Here is a 22,314-nt window from a genome sequence, read left to right as displayed (position 1 = left end):
ACATTTTAACGTTTTTAGATGGTCTCTTTCTACAAGTCTACAATAAATAACTAAACTATTGGTGTATGTAAAGTAAATAAGGTTTTTAAAATGTTTAAGAAGCTCCATTTAAAATTGAATTAAAATGAAGAGCCCCCCAGACTGGTAGCCAGGACCCAGGCAATGTGAGTGCCACTGAAAACCAGCTCATGCCATAGGTTGCCTACCCCTGCTATAAAGAGAAGTCATTAGTCTCAAGACAGCCTCTGGAGCCATCCTGCCTGTTTTTCCAAGCAAAGTCCCAGGACACAGGGACTCCCAAACTCTAGTCCTGGATCTGACACAGGCATTGGGCAAATCACAACCTCTCTGCCTCAGACTCCCCATTTCTGAAAAAGCCCAGAATTGTCCAAGAAGCAGAGAGTAGAGAGCTCTTTGGGGCATTACTAGTGTTATCCAATACTGCTGTTTTCAGAGCTACTGTGATCAGTGGCTAACTTAAACCTACCTTCTGCACAGGGTGCTGGGCACTCGTTGAAGATGAGAAGTGCCAGGTAAACACTAAGTATTATTATACCCCGAACAGAACAGCCAGTGTCAGGGTAAGACTTAGGCAGAGTTTGGATTTCTACCAAACACCTAGAAGCAATCCAAGCAGAACCCATAGTGCATGATACAAAAATGCTTTGCAATAAAATTAACTTTCATAAAGTTAGCATCTTCCATCTAGCCCAGTGCTTCTCAATCCACAGGCCGCTTGAGACCTAATCAGCACATAGCTGTGGCCCATGGGACGTCCTCAGGGCCATACAGGTAGCATATATAATCAGGGGTCCCAAACTCAAATGACCATGAGGGCCACATGAGGGCTAGTTCATTGGCCCGAGAGCCGCATCACTGACAAACCCCCACTTGCTGCCCCCGGCCCTGCCCCCCCTCCACCCCTTCCATGAGGTCCCATCTCTTCCCTGCCCCCACCTCAACTCCGCCCTTCCCTGCACCCAGAGGGTGCATGAGAGGTGTGGCGGGCTTCAGGGCAGGGAGTTGAAGTGCAGCAGGAGGTTGAGATGAAGACAGGGGGCTCAGGGTGCAGGTGGAGTGTGGGGTGCAGGGAGGGGGCTCAGGGCAGGGGGTTGAGGGGCGGGGTGCAGGAGGGCTGCCGGCCCCAGCCCGGCAGCAGCACACATCAAGGCCAGGGCAGGCTGCTGGCCCCGGCCGAGAAGTAGCTGAAACCATGTCCCTGCAGCCTCTGGGGGAGGAAGGGATGTACAGCTCTGCTGCTTGCCGAGCCTACAGGTACCTCCCCCGAAGCTCCCATTTGGCCGCGGTTCCCCATTCCCAGCCAATGGGAGCTGACAGGGAACGGTGCCTGGAAGCTAGGGCAACACACAGATGGAGCTCTCTGCTTCTCCCACCCCCCACAACCACAGGAATGTGATGCCAGCTGCTTCAGGAAGTGGCACGGGGCTCGAGGGGGGCAATCCTGTGGCTGTAGTCCGCCCACCCCTGGCCTGAAGGTAGGCCAGGGAGCAGGCATGGGCTACTTGGTGGGCTGTAGAAAATAGCTTGGCGGGCCACATGCTGCCTGTCGGCCACGTGTTTGAGACCCCTGATATATATTGTGTGGATGTGGCCCACATAACAGAGAGAGCTGCAAATGTGGCCCGCAATAGTAAACAGGTTGAGAATAACTAATCTAACCCACAGAATAGCAAACATGATATGACAGCCAACCCCAAGTTCAAAGAGACAACAAGTGGTAAGTTCTAACTTTGCAGCACAAAGCGCCTTGCTGAGGAATAGCATTGACAGCTGCCCATTCTCAGGGTCGGCTAGGTAGAGAGGGGGATGGTGGACGCAGGCAGGCAGGGTCAGCCTGGCACCATATCAATCCATTTCTCAGTTAACGCGTCCATTAAATTTCAGGCCATTTTAGCAATGCTAGCCTATGACAGAATAGCTGAACATGCCTTCTTTCATTACTCATTTGCTGAGCTTGCTAACCAAATATGAATGGAGCATAAATATTTTTAAATAGGCGTCACTGCACTGGATGTGCAATGGGTTGGTTTTCTGATACACTCCCTTCTCCCTAATCTGGTAACTCAGACGCCATTCCTGATGCAGACACACTTGGAATGGTATTGCAACCAAAGATGGAATGCCCCATCCTCAGCCTCGTCCCTTCCCCATTCCCCTATGCCAACTCCCATTTAGGCCCCCAACTCTCCTCTCAGATCCACACAGATCTCGATCCTCCTATTCTGCTCTCCCTACGTATGCAGAACGGGAAAGCAGAATACTGGAACACGACCTCCAGTTATCTCGTAAGTATCACTTTCAAAAAGGGGAAATCTAGACTGAAGACTACCCTAGTTATCCTAGGTTTCCAGCACTGTAGCACCTCACCATTTAATTTCTTATCTTAAAGAGTCCCCTGTGAGGGAGCGCAGTGCTGCTAGCCCATTATGCCCCAGTTCCTCACATGGACAGACAGAGGAAGTGATTCGCCATAAGGTCAGACAGGGAGTCAGTGGCAGAGCAGTAATTCAATCTAGGTCTTCTACGAGCTCCTCTTCATTGCAGGAGCTCCCCCCTTTCTGACTCCTTAAGAGAACTGAAGAAGCTATCTTCAGCCCAAGAGTCAAAACCAGTATCAGAGCACTGGCTCACTAGATGGACTCAATTGGCAGCAATCATACCTTCATCAGTGGGTCTTGCCGCTTTGTGTGTGACAGACAGAGCCAACTGCTATTATCCCTCAACTCACCTTCTAGCCCAACAACTCCTAGTAAACTGGTGAAATAGGTCTCTCCATTTCCTGTGACCATCCTGCTCAGACACTGTCAGGCATTTCTGATGGGTAAAAAGCCATTTGCCAATTTTCTCCGCTGTACTACAAGAGCTACACACAATTTAAGGACTGATGATGATTTCATGTTAGCTGCTAGCAATTCTACACAATCTCTGTTGATCAGATGCTAAGTCCCATGGTCTACTCCTATTCCCCTCTCTACTGTCAGGAGCTTGGGCTACACACAGTCCCCCACAAAAATCATTCTCGGAAGATTCACACGGAAAACCAGAACTCCTGCCCTGCAGATAAGGGGAGCTCACAGTTGAGGACCCCATGGGGAACTGCATGGGAGGATTTAAGTTCTACAGCAACACATCATGTAGATAAAGATATCCCATTCAGTCTCTGCAGTGATGACATGAGTACAGCTCTCATAAGTGGTGACGAATGTATCCTCACTGAGATCACCAGTTGCAAATAATCCAGCACTGAATCAGCTGCACTGAGGGGAAAGAGTGGGCACCCTGATTATGCATAAACCTACTGAATTGATCTTACCAAGAGCCCTATGAGCCAGGCAAGGGTTATCCCTTGACACAGAGGAGGAAATTGCAGTGCAGAGAGATTAAGAGCTTTATTTTCAAAGATGCCGAGAACACTCAGCTCCCACTAATTACTCTAAAGGGGTGGGCAATCAGAACTTCTGAAAATCAGGCCCCAGGTGACTCACTGTGACCTTGGGCAGAGTCAGTGACAGAGCTGGGAACAGAACTTGGAACGCCTTACTTCCAACCCATGGTTTAGTCACAAGACCGACCTTGTGATTCCCAACATCCAGCCTCTACCTGGAAAATCCCTGGGTATTGCAACACACCAGGGCACATGGAAGCAAGCAGAATCTGCTCAACATTACCAGCATGACTTGCACTAGTTCCTCACTCAGCATGGAAAGGATACAAAACTAACACCGAGCACAGAGAGAGACTGACTCCCATATAAGACGTTGAAGGGGACAATGGAACATCCTGGTATATCTGGGTATAATAATCTTTGCAAGAGAAAGCAAAACAGCTGATTGGTCGTAAATTCATTACGCCTCCTGCTCCATGGGTAGCAATAACTAGTCAGTCTCCTATTATGCACTCCGGGTCAAACTCTGTGCAGCACCTCCGCCAGGTACCCCAGCGAAGGCCTCAGCACACAGGTGGGGTGCAGAGGTGGCTTTACGGGTTTTAGGGTCTGATGTGGGAGAGAAAGTAGCCCATTGTGTGAGTCTGAGTACACCCTAGCTGCTTTAACTTACGCAGCGCAACTCATATAGCACCAAGAGCTATATGCCTGCTCTCTCCTGACCCCTGCACATCCCCTTATGCTAGGGTCTGCACAGAGGACAGCATAGGGCTGTTTTTAGTGGCCCTCTGCAGCGTGCACACCACAGGAGCCAGTCGCAGCTCCTTTTCAGCCCCTCTATACAGATCGAGAAGTATGTAGGGGCTGAGGTGAGGCACAGAATCGGTCTCTAACATGTACCCCCACAAATTCATTGAGAGCTACAGTGCAGATTTCATGCATTTCCACATGCCCTGGCAGTACTGCAGAGAATACACCCTTGCGATGCTGAGGGAATGAGCGTACAAAGCACTGGCCAGAAGAGAACACAGATACAGTGCACACTGCTGTATTCTATTACAGAACAAACAGACATCATCTTTCGCCAGCTGATTTTGAAGTCTCCACCTGATGCAGCCAAAGACAAGCCTGCCCGTCACCCCAAAGAGAAACATGCCATGAACCCTTCTGCCCTAGCAAGAAGCTAGTGGGCTAGTACGGATTAATGTCTGCAGTGCAGGTTTTACAATGGTCAGATAATTAGTAATGCAGCCCGCTCTGGGACATATTGCAGTTAGGGCTATGGAAAACCTACCAAAAAGGTTCTGTAGTAAGTTAGCAAGCAAATCAATCCCTTGTTCCATTTATTTATTTGATAAATATGAGCTACCGAAAGTTACCTTTTGATCTCTCAAAACCAAAACATGTCACAGATTGATTTGCTTCACTTAATTTTAACCCAAAATAGGAAGAACAGAAACTGGAAAAAATTTTAAAGGACAAGAAACTAGGGATGTGAAAGCCATAGAACACACTGGGACCAGAAGAAACGCAGTCTAGGATCTGGTCCAAGTGAACACCTTCACTTACTGTCTACACATCTGGGGCCAACACCTGAGCAGCTATAAGTCGCAATCCTCCACTGACTAAGTGAAGCTGAGCCCGTTTACACTAGCAGAGGATCTGGCTCCGGCATTTTGCTCACCCTATCCTATGCTGCTGTCAGGTAACGGAAGGAGAAAGCAGCCATTTGGCTGATTCAGCCCTGGCCCACGCTACAAACATATGTATAAAGATGCCGCTCAGAGGTGTGGACAAGGCAGTTATACCAACTAAACTCCAGAATAGATAGCACTATGTCGGGAGGGCTTCTCCCATCAACTGAGCTGCTGCATCTCGGGAAGCTCTCCTTTTAGCACAGCGCGACAGCAGCGCAGCTGCACCGCTAAGTGTAAACAAGCCCTCAGGGATGTTGCTCTTCTGAGGTTATGTCTACACTACAGCTTATGTTGGCATAACTTCTGTCTCGGGGGTGATTTATTCCCCCCCCTCCACCCCCAAGTGACATAAATTGCACCAACGTAAGCACCAGTGTGGACAGCGCTATGTTGGCGGGAGAGCTCCTCCCGTTGACATAGCTACTGCCACTGGTGGGAGGCTAGAGTAGTTAAACCAACGGGAGCGCTCTCTCCCAGTGGCTTAGAACAGCTACATTTGAGAGCTTACAGTGGCGCTGCTGCATTGATACAGGTCTGCTGCTGTAAGCTCTCTAGAGACTAAAGGCACAGCTACACTAAAGAGACTGCTGAGAAAAAGCTCAAGCACCAGAATAAGGAACAAACTCCCGGACTGGGAACAATTCTATACCCACTCACTGCCTCATTAAAAAAGGCTACGTTAACAGTCCAAAGCACTGCCATTTACAAGTATTACTGCCAGATCTGGGGCAGTTATCCTGCTCTTGGATGTTTCTATAGCACCCATCACCCAGTGGGGGTCTCCTTCCTGTAGGATTCTTTCAACGGCAGTTGGCAACCAGCCCCAGGGAAGCAGAACAGTCTACACCAGCAAAGCCATATTGTCAGGACGCAGCTGCAACATCCAAGAGACCTGACAGAGAACAACAAACCAGATACCAGCACTGCATCAGGCCAGACTGACTGTGAACCCCTTACTGCCACTGTGAAGCGGTTACTGGCTGCCTGCACAAGTGACTGCTTCCCAATGGAAACAAGTGGGTCCCATAGAGATACCACTGAAGAAAATAAAAGGAATCAGAATTCTGCTCCTTTAAAATGTCAGCTGCGTTCACTCCGCACCCGGCAGTCTATTCTGAGCAGCTGCATTCCAGGAGCCCCCAGCAGGATTTTCCATCCGCAGCAGCACGGTCTTCTCTGTTATAGCAGGATCGGCCACAGCCATGGAGAAAAGACGCTGACAAGGGAGGGAAACAAGGCAGTGCAAAGAAATGGAATTAAATAGAACTTACCATCCTCAATGACGACTTTGATGAGACGGATCGAGCCATTCCGGGCCTTGGCAAAAAAGTCCTTTAATTCTGTGGTGGCTAAAAGAACCAGAAACATCGTGATCAGACTTAGTAGACAAACCAAATGTTATTCTGCTCTTCAAACCAAGTAAGAGGGAGGTGGGAGGGGACAAAAACTAAAAAAGAACTAAATGGGGGAGAGTAAAAAAATCCCTGTTGGTAAAAATGGACAGAATAAAAACAAAGCAGCTGATTTCACTTGCTGTGTGACCTACACTGTGGAGGATACGAAGTCCTCTCTCTCAGAGGTTTCAGAGTTAAATACTGGCTGGGAGCACATATGATCCAGAGAACTTGATACTTGGTCTGGGTGAACATAATCACCCAAATTTAGATGATAGTTTATAGTTGGCTGGGGCAGGGAGGGCAGGATCAAGTGTCAGTTTATTAAGTGTGCAGCGTATCCCAGTTTGCATGCAGGGCAGGGGAGGAGGGCGGCTGGAAGGTGTGACGATGGGCAGAGGCAGCTCTGTCGTGTTCAGACACTTGCCTTGGTTACGTTTTGCTTTGGATGCTGTTTGCCAGAGCGTGTGACCTCCAGTGGGAAGGCTGTATAACACAGAAGCTGCCAGAATGTTACAGGAATCAGAACTGTAGCCACTTTGAATTTCACTCTCTGCTTGTCCCAACATGACCCCTCAAGGATGAGCTGTGATAAACCTTGGGAACTGAGGACTCAGATTCTGCAGAACGGAGACCTGTTTGTGTGTTAGGCTTTCCCCCAGGGCCTGAGCAGCTTTAGTTATAAGAGAATAATGCAGGCCAGTTTGGCCTAATTAATTGGTAGCAGGTTTAAAACAAACACAAGGAAGTATTTTTTCATGCAACACACTGTCAACCTCTGGAACTCTTTGCCAGAGGGTGTTGTGAAGGCCAATACTATAACAGGGTCCAAAAGGGAGCTAGATAGATTCATGGAAGATAGGTCCATCAATGGTTATTAGCCAGGATGGGCAGGAATTGTGTCCCCAGCCTCTGTTTGCCAGAAGCTGGGATTGGATGACGGGGCATGGATCACTTGATGAATTCCTAGGATGCCTTCCCTTCCTCCCACCAACCAAGGTTACCGGTGACTGTGGATACTTATCTAGTTAGAATCAAAATTCTAGGGATGCTAACAGACAACCCCAGTCATTCATCCCAGAGAATCCTCTAGCACTTTATATGCTCTCAAACATACAAAGGAATCGCTCCACCCCAGGCCTCGCTGAGAGGAAGCCATCTCCGAGTTAAACTCACCAGCTGTTTAACAGCATCCAGCAACACTTGTAACAACAGCTTAGGGCAGGAAGTGGAGAACAGTAGCAGCCCAGTAATGACCAGAACTAGTATTTAAGCTAGGAATCTGGGGCTGGCATCCCTATTCTTTCCTGATATCTTAATAAAAAATGAGCATTCAGAGCTTTAGTTACATCTAACCTGCAAGAAAGCATTTCCAGCAGACAGCGACCCAGACTACCTCCAACATAAGGAAAGAAGCCACCATAAATATTCAGAAAAGGAAAGACTTGGGTTAGAAAAGGAAGTGCACCATATAGCAGTAACCTGGCCAGTATCACATCACTACTGCATGTGGCCAGTCATCTCTAGTGCACAGAGGGAACCTGGCTGCTCTGTGACAAGACATGCCAGATGGATAGTTGGGATCAAAGGCTACCTCAATATTACAAAAATACACCACAAACCAGGGCAGTGAGTCTGTAAGCCTGGGTCAACTGACTCAGGCTCAGACTACAGAGCTAAAAACAGCAGTGTAGACACTCCTGCTGAGGCTGCAGCCTGGGCTGTGAGATACACCCACTCACAGCCCTACACCAGGTTTCAGAGCCCAGGCTTCAGCCCCAGCAGAAACATCTATACCGCTATTTTTATCCCCATAGCACAAATCCGAGTCAGTTGACCCGGCCCAGACTTGCTGCTGTCATGTGTTTCTGTGTTGGTTTTTTTTTGGCGCAGTGTAGGCATATTCAAAGGAGCTTAACGAAGTATTAATACAAGCCTCGAGTTTGCAATTTTACTGAGGACAGATTGACAAAAGGGCCAGGGAATACCACTAACTCTGACTGCCCATTATATTGACATATAGAAATGTAACAATGGCCTAAAGCCTGCAGCCAAATAGAGCATTAGACTGACTCAATGGGATTTTTAATAATGTCAGTGGACAGTCATGGTTACAGGCTGCCTTTCCCAGCCCATTCAGTTTGATTGGAGGAGGAAGGAAGGAAGAAGAGGTTACTTTAAGTTCAAATATTGACTTTTCTGGACTTCTGTTCCAGCTGAGGTTTCATTTGTCACCAGTTACAGGAAGTGCCTACAAGGCTTACTTGTCTGCATTAGAGAGACTGACCACTCTGCTTTGCTCTGCTCTCTTACAGCCCAGGGTCAGAATTGCAAAGGCAGCTTCTCTTGAACTCCACAGAGTTAACCTCAGAGGCACTTATTAAACCTGAGCAACGTGCAAACTGGATGTCTGCAAAGTCTGGCCCCAACACTTACAGTGTTTCTAGGCTTTTTTGAGGGTGCCGTGTCTCAGAGATGGGACCAAACGAAAAGAGATATTTTGGACAATAGTGCGAGGTGAAAGGAAAGGCCACTACTGTTCCAAGCATCAGGTCTTTCTAAGCACCATCCGGTCTTCCCCGGCTTAATCTTTCACTAAACATGCCAGCCAGATGGTCACAAGCCTAGCTCTGTATTTTATAGCACAGGTCCAGACTGCTTAATTACGATGTGGAGCACATGCTCTTTCCCTCCATGCTTCCAGGGGCAAAGAACTCTCTCGAATGAAGTCTTCAAACCACTGGGAATTGGCAGCAGCAACAACAATAGTTCTAGCTGGGGAGAACTTGTTTCCTCTCTCAGGGACACGCAAAGATCTCTGGAGCTCACCTTTCAGCCAAGTGCCTATGGTATCTCCACCAATATTGGAAAGGGCCTTTAATTTCTTCCTCCCACCCCTCTTCACTGAAGATGCACCTCTCATGTTAGTTATGGGGTATATCACAGTCCTTGCAATGGACAGCCCTTTCAAGCAGCCCAGTTAGTGTCTATATTACTCAAGTGCATCCTGTTTGGTGATTTGGATGCTGTGCACAAACACATTTCTAAGCACTTCCTTGGTAGTCAGCCTAGAACGCATCAGTGCTGTAAGTATCAATTATATTATTCTTCACCAGTAGGCTGCGCTGGTAAATCTCCATTTTGTTCCTCATGAGCCACATTGATATCAACACTTTGATTTGTCAAGACCAAATTTTCCCCTCCCCTCCCCGGGTCACACTACAAGTGCTCATTACAAACGTCCTTGTGAAAGACGAATTTTAATCAGACTTTGTAACAAAGGGACATGCAAAGCATCTGCAGAGGAGGCCAAGAAATGCTTCAATATCCACAGGTAAGTAGCATTACAAAGGAAGCTGTCACAATCTCACTTGTTAGCAAAGAGCTGCACTGAAAGACTGCTGGTCATGCTGAGTGCTGGTTCCAATTCCCTTCCAGCAGGGGGCATCTCTCTTCCACTTGTTCCTGTTCACACCACAGGACCAGACACCTGCGTTTTACCATAGAAACACTGCAACAAACTTCAATCCATTCCCACGGGGCTTCTTCCAAAACCTCACGGGCAAGGCACTGCTTTTGAAGTACAGTGGGAACTGGTGCAAAGGATTCTGGGGCACATCTGACAACCATTTACAAGGGTTCACATAGAAAGAGGTTGAGAACTCATTTGGAAATGAAACATTCACAGAAAAGCTCTCTTAGTACAGGATCTTCCTTGTAGCTGCCCATCAAACATGCCAGGGCTTCTCTTCTCTCTAATCCACAGGCAGAACTCTTGTTAAAGCAAATGCTAATTACATGTCCATGTGGACAGGCAATGGCAGCCTAAAGCACTAAAATGCATTAAGATGTAACTGCTTATGTAAATTCGTAGCGGACAGTTTTCAGATGCCACAGATTAATTAACAGAAATTTCTCAGAGGCCATTAACTTCTCTCTCCCTCCACTTCCCAGTTGGAGGGAATGGGAGAGAATTGTCCATCAGGCTGGGACTTTGAATTACAGAAGTTATACGCCCCTTAGAAATGTAGGGATTTGACAAACTCCAGAGCCATAATGCTTGTAGGTTGGGGTGTGTGACTGGGTGGGGAGAGCCCCATGATTAAGATCCATTGAGATGAAATAGCAATGCAGGCAGTGTGACTGGGGCAGGAGACCCCTGAAATTAAGGTATTTTAGGGGAGACGGGAACGCTATAAGCCAAATGGTATTGCAGCCAGAAAATTGCCCAAAGAAACTGGAAACATGCTCTGCATAGCTGCAAGATGCTCTTTCAGTTTCAAGAAGACTGCTCACACTTTCAACCTATCCCAGCACCAGCTCAGCTGTCAGAGACAAGTTAGTTTTAACATATTCGCCATATGAGCTTCCTCTGATATTTTTATCACCTTTCCCATACCTGAGCAAGCTGTTTCCTTCCTGCCCTGCTTGTGGCAATCTACCACTCAGCAAGATCCTCTGAGGGGATTTAAAAAAAAAAAAAAAAAGAGATACGCACAGTTTGTACTCACTGGAACCCATGAAAGTGAACAAAACACCCCAGTCAGTCTTTTCTGACCCAAATTTCTATCACACTAGTAAAGCAGACAGACAGTGTCTAGCTTAGGTATTTATATAGCTCTAATCACTGAATCACCAGGAGAGCTCTAATGCAGAAAAACAGGTTTTTCTTCATTCTTCACCCTAAATAAACCTTACAGTTGGTAAAAGGTGCTGACAGCCCTCAGAATTTATCCATTCTATTTAGCTGCAAATCAGGTACTTAAAGAGTCACTTAAAGTAGGGAGTATTATTTTTCTGGTAAAAACTGTGGGCAAGCTTTCCAAAAGCACAGGAGTGACTTTGGAGCACAAATCCCATTGCAAGTCAGCGGATTTGTGCTCCTAGATCACTGGGGCAATTTTCAAAATCTCATCATGGCTCTGAGGAAGGTCAAATAGCAAATAAACCAGAGAGGAAAGGGAAAATGTAAGTTAAGAGCATTTTCAGTATGAGCGCAGAGCGCCTGAACTTGACCACTTCCCTTAGCAGCCTGTAATAAAACTTGACAAATGTCGGAGGTTGTACCACTCATCTCACTCCCTAATAAGTAGGGCCCTACCAAATTCACGGTCAGAGGATTTTAAAAATTGTAAATTTTGTGATTTCAGCTACTTAAATCTGACCCAAAAAGGAGTCGTGGGGAGGGGGTCACAAGGTTATTTTAAGGGGAGGTTGCGGTACTGCTACCGCCACTTTTGTGCTGCCGCTGGCAGCGGTGCTGCCTTCCGAGCTGGGCAGCTGAAGACCTGTGGCTGCTAGACAGGAGCCCAGTTCTGAAGGCAGAGCCATTGCCAGCAGCAGCGCAGAAGTAAGGGTGGCATGGTATGATATTTTCACCCTTACATTTGTTCTGCTGTTGGCAGGGTGCTGCTTTCAGAGCTGGGTGCCTGGCCACCAGCAGCCGCTCTCCAGCCACCCAGCTCCGAAGGCAGCGCAGAAGTAAGGGTGACAATACCACAACCCCCCTAAAATAACTTTGTGACCCCCCTGCAACTCCCTTTTGGATCAGGACTCCCAGTCTGAGAAACACTGGTCTTCCCTATGAAATCTATATAGTATAGGGTAAAACCACACAAAAGACCAAATTTAATGAGGAGAGACCAGATTTCACAGTCCATGATATGTTTCTTCATGGCCGCAAATTCAGTAAGGCCCTACTAAGAAAACATTCCTGAAAACCTGCTAGGACATGACCATATTCACCTAAAGTTCTTGATGAACTTTGTGCAGAGCAGTGACTACTCTAAATAACAGGATGTGTGAACTACAGTGCCTTGTAATAAATGAGGATATTGATATAATAGGCACCACAGAAACTTGGTGGAATGAGGATAATCAGTGGGACACAGTAATACCAGGGTACAAAATGTATCGGAAGGACAGAACAGGTTGTGCTGGTGGGGAAGTGAACTATATGTGAAAGAAAGTGTAGAATCAAATGAAGTAAAAATCTTAAATGAACCAAAAACTGTACCATAAAATCTCCGTGGATAGTAATTCCATGCTTGAATAATAAGAATATAGCAGTAGGGATATATTACCGAGCACCTGACCAGGATGGTGATAGTGACTATGAGATGCTCAGGGAGATTAGAGAGGCTATTAAACTAAAAAAAATTCAGTAATAATGGGGGATTTCAACTATTCCCATATTGACTAAGTACGTATCATCTCAGGATGGGATGCAAAGAAAGTTTCTTGACACTTCAGATGACTGCTTCTTGGAGCAGCTTGTCTTGGAATCCACAACAGGAGAGGCAATTCTTGATTTAGTTTTAAGTGGAGCACAGGATCAGGTCCAAAAGGTAAATATAGCTCGACCGCTTGGTAATAGTGACCATAATATAATTAAATTTAACATCCCCATGGCGGTGAAAACACCACAGTGGCCAAACACTGTAACATTTAATTTCAGAAAGGGGAACTACACAAAAATGAGGATGTTAGTGAAACAGAAATTAACAGGTACAGCACAAAAAGCAAAAACCTTGCAAGCCGAATGGAAACTTTTTAAGGACACCATAATAGACACTCAACTTAAATGTATACTCCAAATTAAAAAACATAGTAAGAGAACCAAAAAAAAGAGCCACCATGGCTAAACAACAAATTAAAAGAAGCAGTGAGAGGCAAAAAGGCATCCTTTAAAAAGTGGAAGTTAAATTCTAGTGAGGAAAATAGAAAGGAGCATAAACTCCAGCAAGTGAAGCATAAAAATATAATTAGGTAGGCCAAAAAAGAATGAGGAACAGCTAACCAAAGACTGAGAAAGTAATAGCAAAAAAGGTTTTAAGTATATAAGAAGCAGGAAGCCTGTTAAAAAACCAGTAGGGCCACTGGACAATCGAGATGCTAAAGGAGCACTCAAGGACAATAAGGCCATTGTGGAGAAACTAAATGAATTCTTTCCACCGGTCTTCACAGTTGAGGCTGTGAGGGAGATTCCCAAACATGAGCCATTCTTTATAGCTGACAAATGTGAGGAACTGTCCCAGACTGAGGTGTCATTAGAGGAGGTTCTGGAACAAACTGATAAACTAAACAGTAATAAGTAATCAGGACCAGATGGTATTCACCCAAAAGTTCTGAAGCAACTCAGTTATGAAACTGCAGGACTACTAACTGTAGTCTGTAACCTATCATTTAAAACAGCTTCTGTACCAAATGACTGGAGGATGGCTAATGTGATGCCAATTTTTAAAAAGGGCTCCAGAGGTAATCCAGACAATTACAGACCAGTAAGACTAACATCAGTACTGGGCAAAATAATTGAAACAATAGTAAAGAAAAAAATTGTCAGACACATAGAATAACATAATTTGTTGGAGAATAGTCAACATGGTTTTTGTAAAGGGAAAATCATGCATCACCAATCTACTAGAATTCTTTGGGGGGGGGGTCAACAAGCATGTGGACATAGTGTATTTAGATTCATAAAGCCTTTGACAAGGTCCCTCGTCAAACGCTCTTGAGCAAAATAAGAAGTCATGGGATATGAGGAAAGGTTCTCTCAAATTGGTAACTGGTTAAAAGATAGGAAACATAGGCTAGGAATAAATGATCAGTTTCAGCATGGAGAGAAGTGTCCCCCAGGAGTCTGTACTGGGCCCAGTCCTATTTAACGTATTTATAAATGATCTAGAAAAAGGAGTAAGTAGTGAGGTGGCAAAATTTGCAGATGATACAAATATTCAAGATTACAGTCTGCCTGGGACTGAACTAAGAGCTACAAAAGGATCTCTCAAAACTTGGTGCCAGGGAAACAAAATGGCAGATGAAATTCAATGTTGATAAATGCAAAGTAATGCACATTAGAAAAGATAATCCCAACTATACATATAAAATGATGGAGTCTAATTTAGCAGCTACTACTCAAGAAAGATCTTGGAGTCACTGGGGATAGTACTCTGAAAATATCCACTCAATGTGCAGTGGCAGTCAAAAAACCTAACAGAATGTAGGGAATCATTAAGAAAGGGATAGATAATAAGACAGAAAATATCATATTGCCTTATTTAAATCCACGGAGGCCCACATCTTGAATACTGCGTGCAGATGTGATCACCCAATCTCAAAAAAGAGACTGAAACTGGAAAAAGGTTCAGAAAAGGGCAACATAAAATGAGTAGGGATATGAAATGGCTGCCATGTGAGGAGAAATTAATAAGACTGGGACTTTTCAGTTTGGAAAGGAGGCGATTAAGTGCAGACATGACAGACAAAATAGACTGACAAAATCATGACTGGTGTGGAAAAAGTAAACAAGAATGTGTCATTTATTCCTTCTCATAACACAAGAGCTAGGGGCCACCAAATGAAATTAATAGGCAGTAGATTTAAACAAACAAAAAACAAACAAAAGGAAGCATGTTTTCACACAACGCACAGTCAACCTGTGGAACTCCTTGCCAGAGGATGTTGTGAAGGCCAAGACTATAACAGCGTTCAAAAAAAGAACTAGATAAATTAATGGACGATAGGTCCATCAATGGCCATTAGGCAGGATGGGCAGGGATGGTGTCCCTGGCCTCTGTTTGCGAGAAGCTGGAAATGGGCGACAGGGGATGGATCATTTGATGATTACCTGTTCTGTTCATTCCCTCTTAGAGTAACCAGACAGCAAAAGTGAAAAATCGGGATGGGAGTGGGGGGTAACAGGAGCCTATATAAGAAAGAGACACAAAAACCGGGACTGAATTAATAAGGACCAATCAACGAATAAACAGGGAAGCCATTTCCAGACAGTAATACTAAACTGAGATGCTTGAGATGAATCAGGAACCAGAGCCATGGGCCCGAATGCTTCTAATGAAGGGCCACTACAAGAACAGGGAAGAGCCTAAGGGACAGAGGGCTACACGTAAAATGCACACCACAGATTCCAAGGAGGTACCTCTGATAAATCTATTTGCAGCCATTAGAAGCTGGGCAAAAAGGCTGTTTTTCAAAAGCCTTCTAGACAACCCACTGTTCCAGTCTGAGCACTAACACACATCGAATGTACTCAGAAGAACAGATACAACTTAGATAATGTTTTCATCCCTCTTAGCATGAGGCCGAGAAGCGAATGATAGCATGATTGCACTAACCAGAGAATGACAGAGCACACTGAGCCCTGCTGAAAGGGTCATGTCTACACTGGGAAGTGTGATTCCCAAAATGGGTAGACAGACATGCTAGCTCAGCTCTGCTCCAGCTAGTGTGCAAAAAATAGCAGTGTGGACGTTGTAGTATAGACAATGGCTCAGGTTAGCCTGCCTGACTCCCTGGGTCTAAACTCAAGTGGCTAGCCCAAGCGGCTGCCCGTGCCACAACGTACACACTGCTACTGAGCTAGCGCAAGTCTGTCTATCCAGGCCGGGAATCACACCTCCCAGCTACAGTGCAGACATATTCTTGGAGCGGGCAGAAGGTCTCATTGCCTCAGGATGCAGTCGCCAAGGCATAAACAAACTGGAGACCTTAGAACTAGAGCCACTATGATTAGTGGCAAGAGTGTCTCAGTACAAGAACACAATAAGGGCTCAGTAAAAGTGAAAGCCCCAGATCTCCGGCTACCTGAGGGACAGAGGTGCTATGCATGTTCCACGGGTGAGATGCTTATTAAACCAAGTGCAGACAAAAGGCAAGCTTGTTCCACTCAGAGCGGAGAGAGAGACAACTCCCTCATTTTGCACTGATCTCAACATTCCAGGGAGGATTAGAGGCCATGACCAGCTCCATTTGTATTTAGTTTGCCACCCAGACCCATTGGATGGTTAAAAATAAAGAACAAATAATTGCTCTGTAAGTGGAAAGCTGCACCTACAACACAGAATCCTTTTCCCAGAAGCTGATACACCTTCCCTCTATCATTTAATACCAAAGGAGCCCTTTCGTAGATGGGTTCTCTCTCATATAGACTACCAAGGCTTTGTTCACCAATCCACTTAGATGCCATTTACTCCGTTCATTAGATATCTGTGCTTGGAAACACTTTCCTCCCTCACAACTCACCTAGCCTACTTGATGGTAAAGATATAATCTCTCATTTATGACACCCTCATTTCCATGACAACAGACCAGTCTCCCAGTGTAACCGGTACCAGAGTGATGAGGACTACTTAGAAATGCCTGTATTACCATAGTAAGAACACAGGTTGAAGCATAGGCCATGCCCAATGTTCACCCCACCACCAAGTGGGGACACTCACTGATACAAAGATGCCCCAAGCCACTATGTGCCCCTTCAGAGGAGGACACAGGTCCAGGTGTCCCTAGACCCACACCCAAGCCCCATGGCACACAGGTAGATTGGTGCCCAGAGCTCAGCACTCCAAGAGCAGCAAACATGTTAATAAATGCCCCAAACTTCCCAGACACATGTACCAGTAAAGTACAAGCTCCCTGCCTGCTCTGGTTACATTCCTTGTAGACTCACTCTTCTCACACATATGCCTACTGGGAAGAAAGGGAGCTCGGTTTTGTTTGTGCAAGCTTCACCATCAACCCTTGTCCCAGTGACAGCTCAATGCTTCTGGATCAATAATACATGCTCCCTGAAATGGATGCCTTTCTGAATGTGTTGAGTCACTCTGTCCTCTGACAGGTAACTTAAGCCTCCGGCCATCAATCTTTCATTTACTGGACATAATCCTCACATTAGAGTGACTCCAGGCAGCTGCTTTCATTTCACATTCACAAATCCTGAGTTCGGGGCCAGAGACACACTGCTCCTGTGCTGCTGGAAAAACAGGGCCTGGAAGGACAAGAGGCAACAATGCACTGAAGACAAATTAAGTCTTGTACCACATCTTTTCCCAGGGTATGTTTACACTGCAATAAGGCATGACTGTGGCTGGGCCAGCTGACTCAGGCTCACGGGGCTTGGGCTGCAGGCCTATAAAACTGTGGTGTAGACATTCGAGCTCAGGCTGGAGTGGGGGTCCTAGCAAGGTGCCAATATGCTGTTTGGTGTCTCAAACTGTGAGCACTCCCAGTGTACAGGGTCAAGAATGGAAGCAGCTGTTTGGTTGTCAGGGTGTTATCAACACAGTTACTGCAGTAGCCATAAGTTGATCTAACATAGGTCGACTTAAGATTATAATGTAGACATGCCATTGATAGCCATTCCCATATGGAGAACACATACAGCAAACAGTGAAAACATTCCAAAGCTACTGACTGCTCCGCTGTACACAGAACAGGAAACTGCCTGTATTTGCACAAACTGATTTACCACAAGAGGTTTTAGGAATGTAAGGTTAGTCAGCCCCAACTTACCTGCCTGATTTTTGTTACTCTGAACCCAGTCCCCCCACTTTCCACCATATCTCTTACTCCTCTCCTTTCCTAAAAGGAAATCCATCTATGCTCTTTGCTTTGGTCCCCTTCCTTGGTGAGATATAATTGCACTTTGTATTACCCCTTGGATAGGTCTTCTCTGCAGAATAAACTCAAGTAGCTGGCAGCCAGGTCTCAGCACCAGTTAGCCTAGCCTGCGTGTGAGCAGCCACACTGCCAAGGCTTATCCAAGTTTGTGTCCTCATGGCTGCTGCACTCATCTGTGTGCGTCACTAGGACTGCTGAGGCCGTATCCCATGGGGTTGTGTGTTGCAGTATGCCAAGCCACTCTGATTTTTTTCACCGTGAACTGTGCGAGAACTATAGGGTGACCATACATCCCATTTTGGCCGGGCCAGTCCCTTTTTTAAGCCCATTTCCAGCAATCTCAACTTTTTCTCCCCCAAAAGGAATCATTTGTCCCATTTGCTCTTACTGACTTACTCAGTTGGCAAGAGCAAACAAGACAAATTATTCACTTTTGTCAAAAAAGTGGGGTGTGGTATGGAGGGGGTGAGTTGAGATGCCAGTCCCCTGCAGGGGGATTGGGGAGGGGGGACAGGAAGCAGTGTTCCAGCATGTGGGGCACCAGCAGGGTTTCAGCAACCTGGCAACAGCCTCCTGTGGGGACCTCACGGGATTCAAGGGACTGGGCAACAGCCTTGCGGGTGGGGGTGGGGGAGGCGGCAGCAGCGCAGGGTTCCAACAAGGGGCAACAGCCTGCCAAGGAGGGAGGGGAGAGGAAGAGGGGGCATGGTTCCAGAGACTGGCAAAAGCACTGAAGGGGAGACCCCTCTGACAAGTGGCTTGAGGTGTCCTGTTTTCTCCTTGGGAAATATGGTCACCCTAGAGAATTGTCTGTCCTTCTAGGCACATGGGGAATTGTGCGATGGCACTGGAGGACTAGCAGCACAGGAGTGATTTAGACTGCATCCTCCCTGCAAAGGGAGTGAAAGCAGAACCCAAGCTCTAGCCTACACCCGCAACTGGACCAGGTAGCCTGGGTGTAAAGCACCACTTATCTAAGATGAGAGGGTTGAAATATGGGAACAGGGGTAGGGGCAACACCCGGGTAAGGGCTCATGCTAACTCCACGGTGAAGTCATACACTGTGTGTGAACAGTTCTGCCCAAGTTTAACATTTACTAATGCTTGTCAACATTTTATTGAAAGAAAAGTACTTTCCTCAAAAAGGGCCTTTTTTCCAAAACCAGGGTTTTTGCAAGTTTTCCATTTTCCAAAATTTTGCAAAGTAACTCGATAACAGAAATATTGCCTGTTGACTCTGCAAAATGCTATTTCATCTGAGTGCTTTCATATTGACAGTTCGGATTGACAAATCCCATTTGATGTTTAAGCTGATCAAAGTCAAAAACGTTTTCCTTTTAGAAAACTGATTTTGAAAACAAAAAACAAAAAATACAGCAGCAAATGGAAAAAAAAATCTGACAAAGAAAAGAATGAAAGCTTTTTTGAATTTTCCAAGAAGTTTGGTCCTATTTTTTTCCTATAAGCTCAAATACATACGGCTCCTTTCCTGACTTACAAATCACGCCCCTAATTCACAACACGTGACTGGTTTAGGAACTATTTACCACTAAATTACTAGCTTTCCCTTGCATAAATTCTGATAGCCCTGTCACCTCAACTCATCCTCTTTTCCAATCAGCATTAGTTCTACCTTCCTCAGTTGCCTGACACAAGACACTAGTCTGGCCCACACAACCTTCATCAGGGCTCAGTCACACTCACTATAGCATCTGTATTGTGTTTGTTGGGGAATGGAGAGAGATTACAAGACAGACCCATGCTGTCTCAAACACAGGCCTAATGAGACAGCTTTGGAGAAGAGCAAAGAAGTCGCCTCAGTATATATATTACTGCCTGAACTACAACCCTGTAAAACATTCTCCCTCTCAAATCTCCTGATAGTCAAGCAGTGACTGGGAGCTCTGGATTAGGTGTCAGGCACCCAGGACCCAAAGGACAGATTCAAGTTGTGATTGCATTTCACTTAAAGGTTCTCAGCACACTCTTTCCAGGGCATTTCCTCTCCTCTGGTGCCTGTACGTGCCTTCATAGGGTTTTAATTATTTACATATCTACAAAATTACAGCTCGATTTCAAGTGGTTTAAAAACTTCTCTCAATTTCTGAACCATTTGTGAATTATCTGTACACGCCAAATAGTGCGCACAGCCACCTCTAGGTGCCCAATGTACAAAATAAGAGCTGCACCTGGTAGACGCTTGGTGTGGACAGAAAAAAAAAAAAAAAATGGACCTACCTGTCAATTAGGTCAATTACAGACTGCATTTTTGCATTTGCACAGAAAGAGACCCATTAGAATGCCTGAGATGGGAGCACATACAGCTATTAGGTTTGAGATGAATCCATGGTAGGATCTATTGCAAAGTTACCCACTGTGAAATTCTCTCATTTATGAGCTCCACAAATGTAAATGTTTCACACCCTGTGGCTAGGAGGCGGCAGCTGTGGCTTTTTGAGGCAGAAGTTTCTGCTTAAACCAAACACAAACAGGGGACTAGAGGGCTCAAGAGCCAGGTAAAATTGGGCTACAGAGCCTTTTATAGCTTTGGTTCACCCCATTCTAAATCTAGCCTAAGTCACCGAAAGTTGCAGCTGTCAGACCCCATGGGCTATGTCAGACATGGGCTCAGGCTAATTCCTTGTGGACGGATGTTTACATCACAACTGGTCCTCTTGCTAGTAGTCTCAGCAGAAAGGCCAAGAACTGGATGTAGCACTGAAGCTGACCTATCCTACTATGCGAGGTCAGAGCAAGCCACACTGGCAGGGTATGGGTGGCAGAAGACAGCGCTGCTGCTGCTCTTGTTATCCCTACTCTGTGGGCAGGGAGGGACCTCTGGCTTCAGAGCTATCAACATGGGATCTTTCCCGAGCAAAAAGTCAGCTTCACATTTGAAGACCACAGTGGCCCTATTTGTATGTTCTGACCACAAGGAGCACCTGTCACAGCTCCTGCCACGTGAACTAGATGAGAACATCCTTCTATGTCACCAGGCATTCTTGTGTTTTCCTAACTCACACTAAGGAGGTCCATAAAGAAAACTGTTCTTTGCAATACACTGGGCTTGCAAGCTATTACGAGATATCATCCTCCAGACTTCTCTGAAGAGATGGTCTCATTTCAACTTGCAGCGATTTAGAGCTTGGATTAAGAATGACTGAGAAGAGCAGACACTTCATTGCACTGAAGGAACTGTGCAAGTTTTCCACACAGATATGTCAAAGCCCCTCAGAGACTGTAGGGATATTAAAGAAGGTACTAACAGTGATTCCCTCAAGTGACAGTGACCCCCCAGTTCTTCTGTTAAAACTTGTAAGCTCCTGTCTGCAGAAAACATTGATTGTATCTGTCCTGTGAAAGACACTCTATTACTATGTAAAACTTACAAACAAGTTAATTCACTTTGTTCTTGAACTGGACACTATGTTACCACCCCTGCTGTGAGCCTTAAGCCATTAATTGACTCTGCCTAAGATATGGAATGTATGTTGATGAACGCTTGATGTAGGTGAATGGTTAGGGAGGTGCCAGCCTAGAAAGGATCAATCGGCCGAAGAACGTGTCAAGTGGACCACCAGACAACCCGCGGAGAGTAAACTGGGATCCATCTCAAATACCTGGAAGGAAATGTGCCATTTTAGACAGCGTGGAGCCACCAGGAATTAGTAAACAGCTCCAATAGACTAACATAGGAATTAATTCCTATCAGAATGAACTCCAAAAACTGAGGACTGAGTCTCTGGTTCTGCTGCCAGACTCCAGGAGCATCTGACACAGACTCGGCTCCATCCTCATGATCAAGATACCTGGCCAGTAACTTGGCATGAGCAACTTCTAGGCTGGTAACTATAACACCTATACAGAACCTGAATGAATGATTGTGTGAATGAATATATATGTGTGTGTGTGTATAAGGAATAAGTACTAATAGGAATAAGTGGTCAATCAACGTTGTTTATTTTTATCTTTTGCCTTATTATATTTACAATAAATGTGGCATCTTTGCCTTATCCCTCTTAATAAGATCCTGCTGGTTTTTATTATATTTGTATAACAAGACAACTTGCAACTCACCCTCAGAGACACACCACATGAACTCCTTCCACACACAGATCTGTCAATATACCTCAATCCCAAACCGTAGCCGGGTTCTACATTTTGTGTCTTAACTAAGGACAACCTAGATCTCAAGTCTGTTTTCAAAACAAGAAGATATAGATGACCCAGATTTATTCTGTTGCCAACACAAGTGATGTTGTATATTTGCCGTATTTCTGATGCACACAGAGGCCTTGTCTACACTTATAAGTTGCAGCGCTGGTGAGGGGGTTACAGCGCTGCAACTTAGCAGGTGTCTACACTTAAAGGCTCAGCCAGCGCTGCAACTCCCTGTTTGCAGCGC

The 22,314-nt window shown here is 45.7% G+C and overlaps 1 protein-coding gene across 1 annotated transcript in view; it reads right to left on the bottom strand.

Annotated features, from left to right (window-relative positions):
• TWF2 (twinfilin actin binding protein 2) overlaps positions 1-22,314 on the bottom strand; it is a 99,132-nt gene that overhangs the window by 63,796 nt on the left and 13,022 nt on the right. Inside the window, exon 2 of the mRNA XM_032805781.2 lies at positions 6,375-6,452. Within this exon, the coding sequence (XP_032661672.1) occupies positions 6,375-6,452 (78 nt within the window). The remainder of the gene's footprint in view (positions 1-6,374; positions 6,453-22,314) is intronic.

The sequence above is a fragment of the Chelonoidis abingdonii genome, chromosome 16, assembly GCF_003597395.2.
Source record: "Chelonoidis abingdonii isolate Lonesome George chromosome 16, CheloAbing_2.0, whole genome shotgun sequence".
NCBI classification, from domain to species: Eukaryota; Metazoa; Chordata; order Testudines; family Testudinidae; genus Chelonoidis; species Chelonoidis abingdonii.
This window is presented reverse-complemented; position numbering and strand designations above follow the sequence as displayed.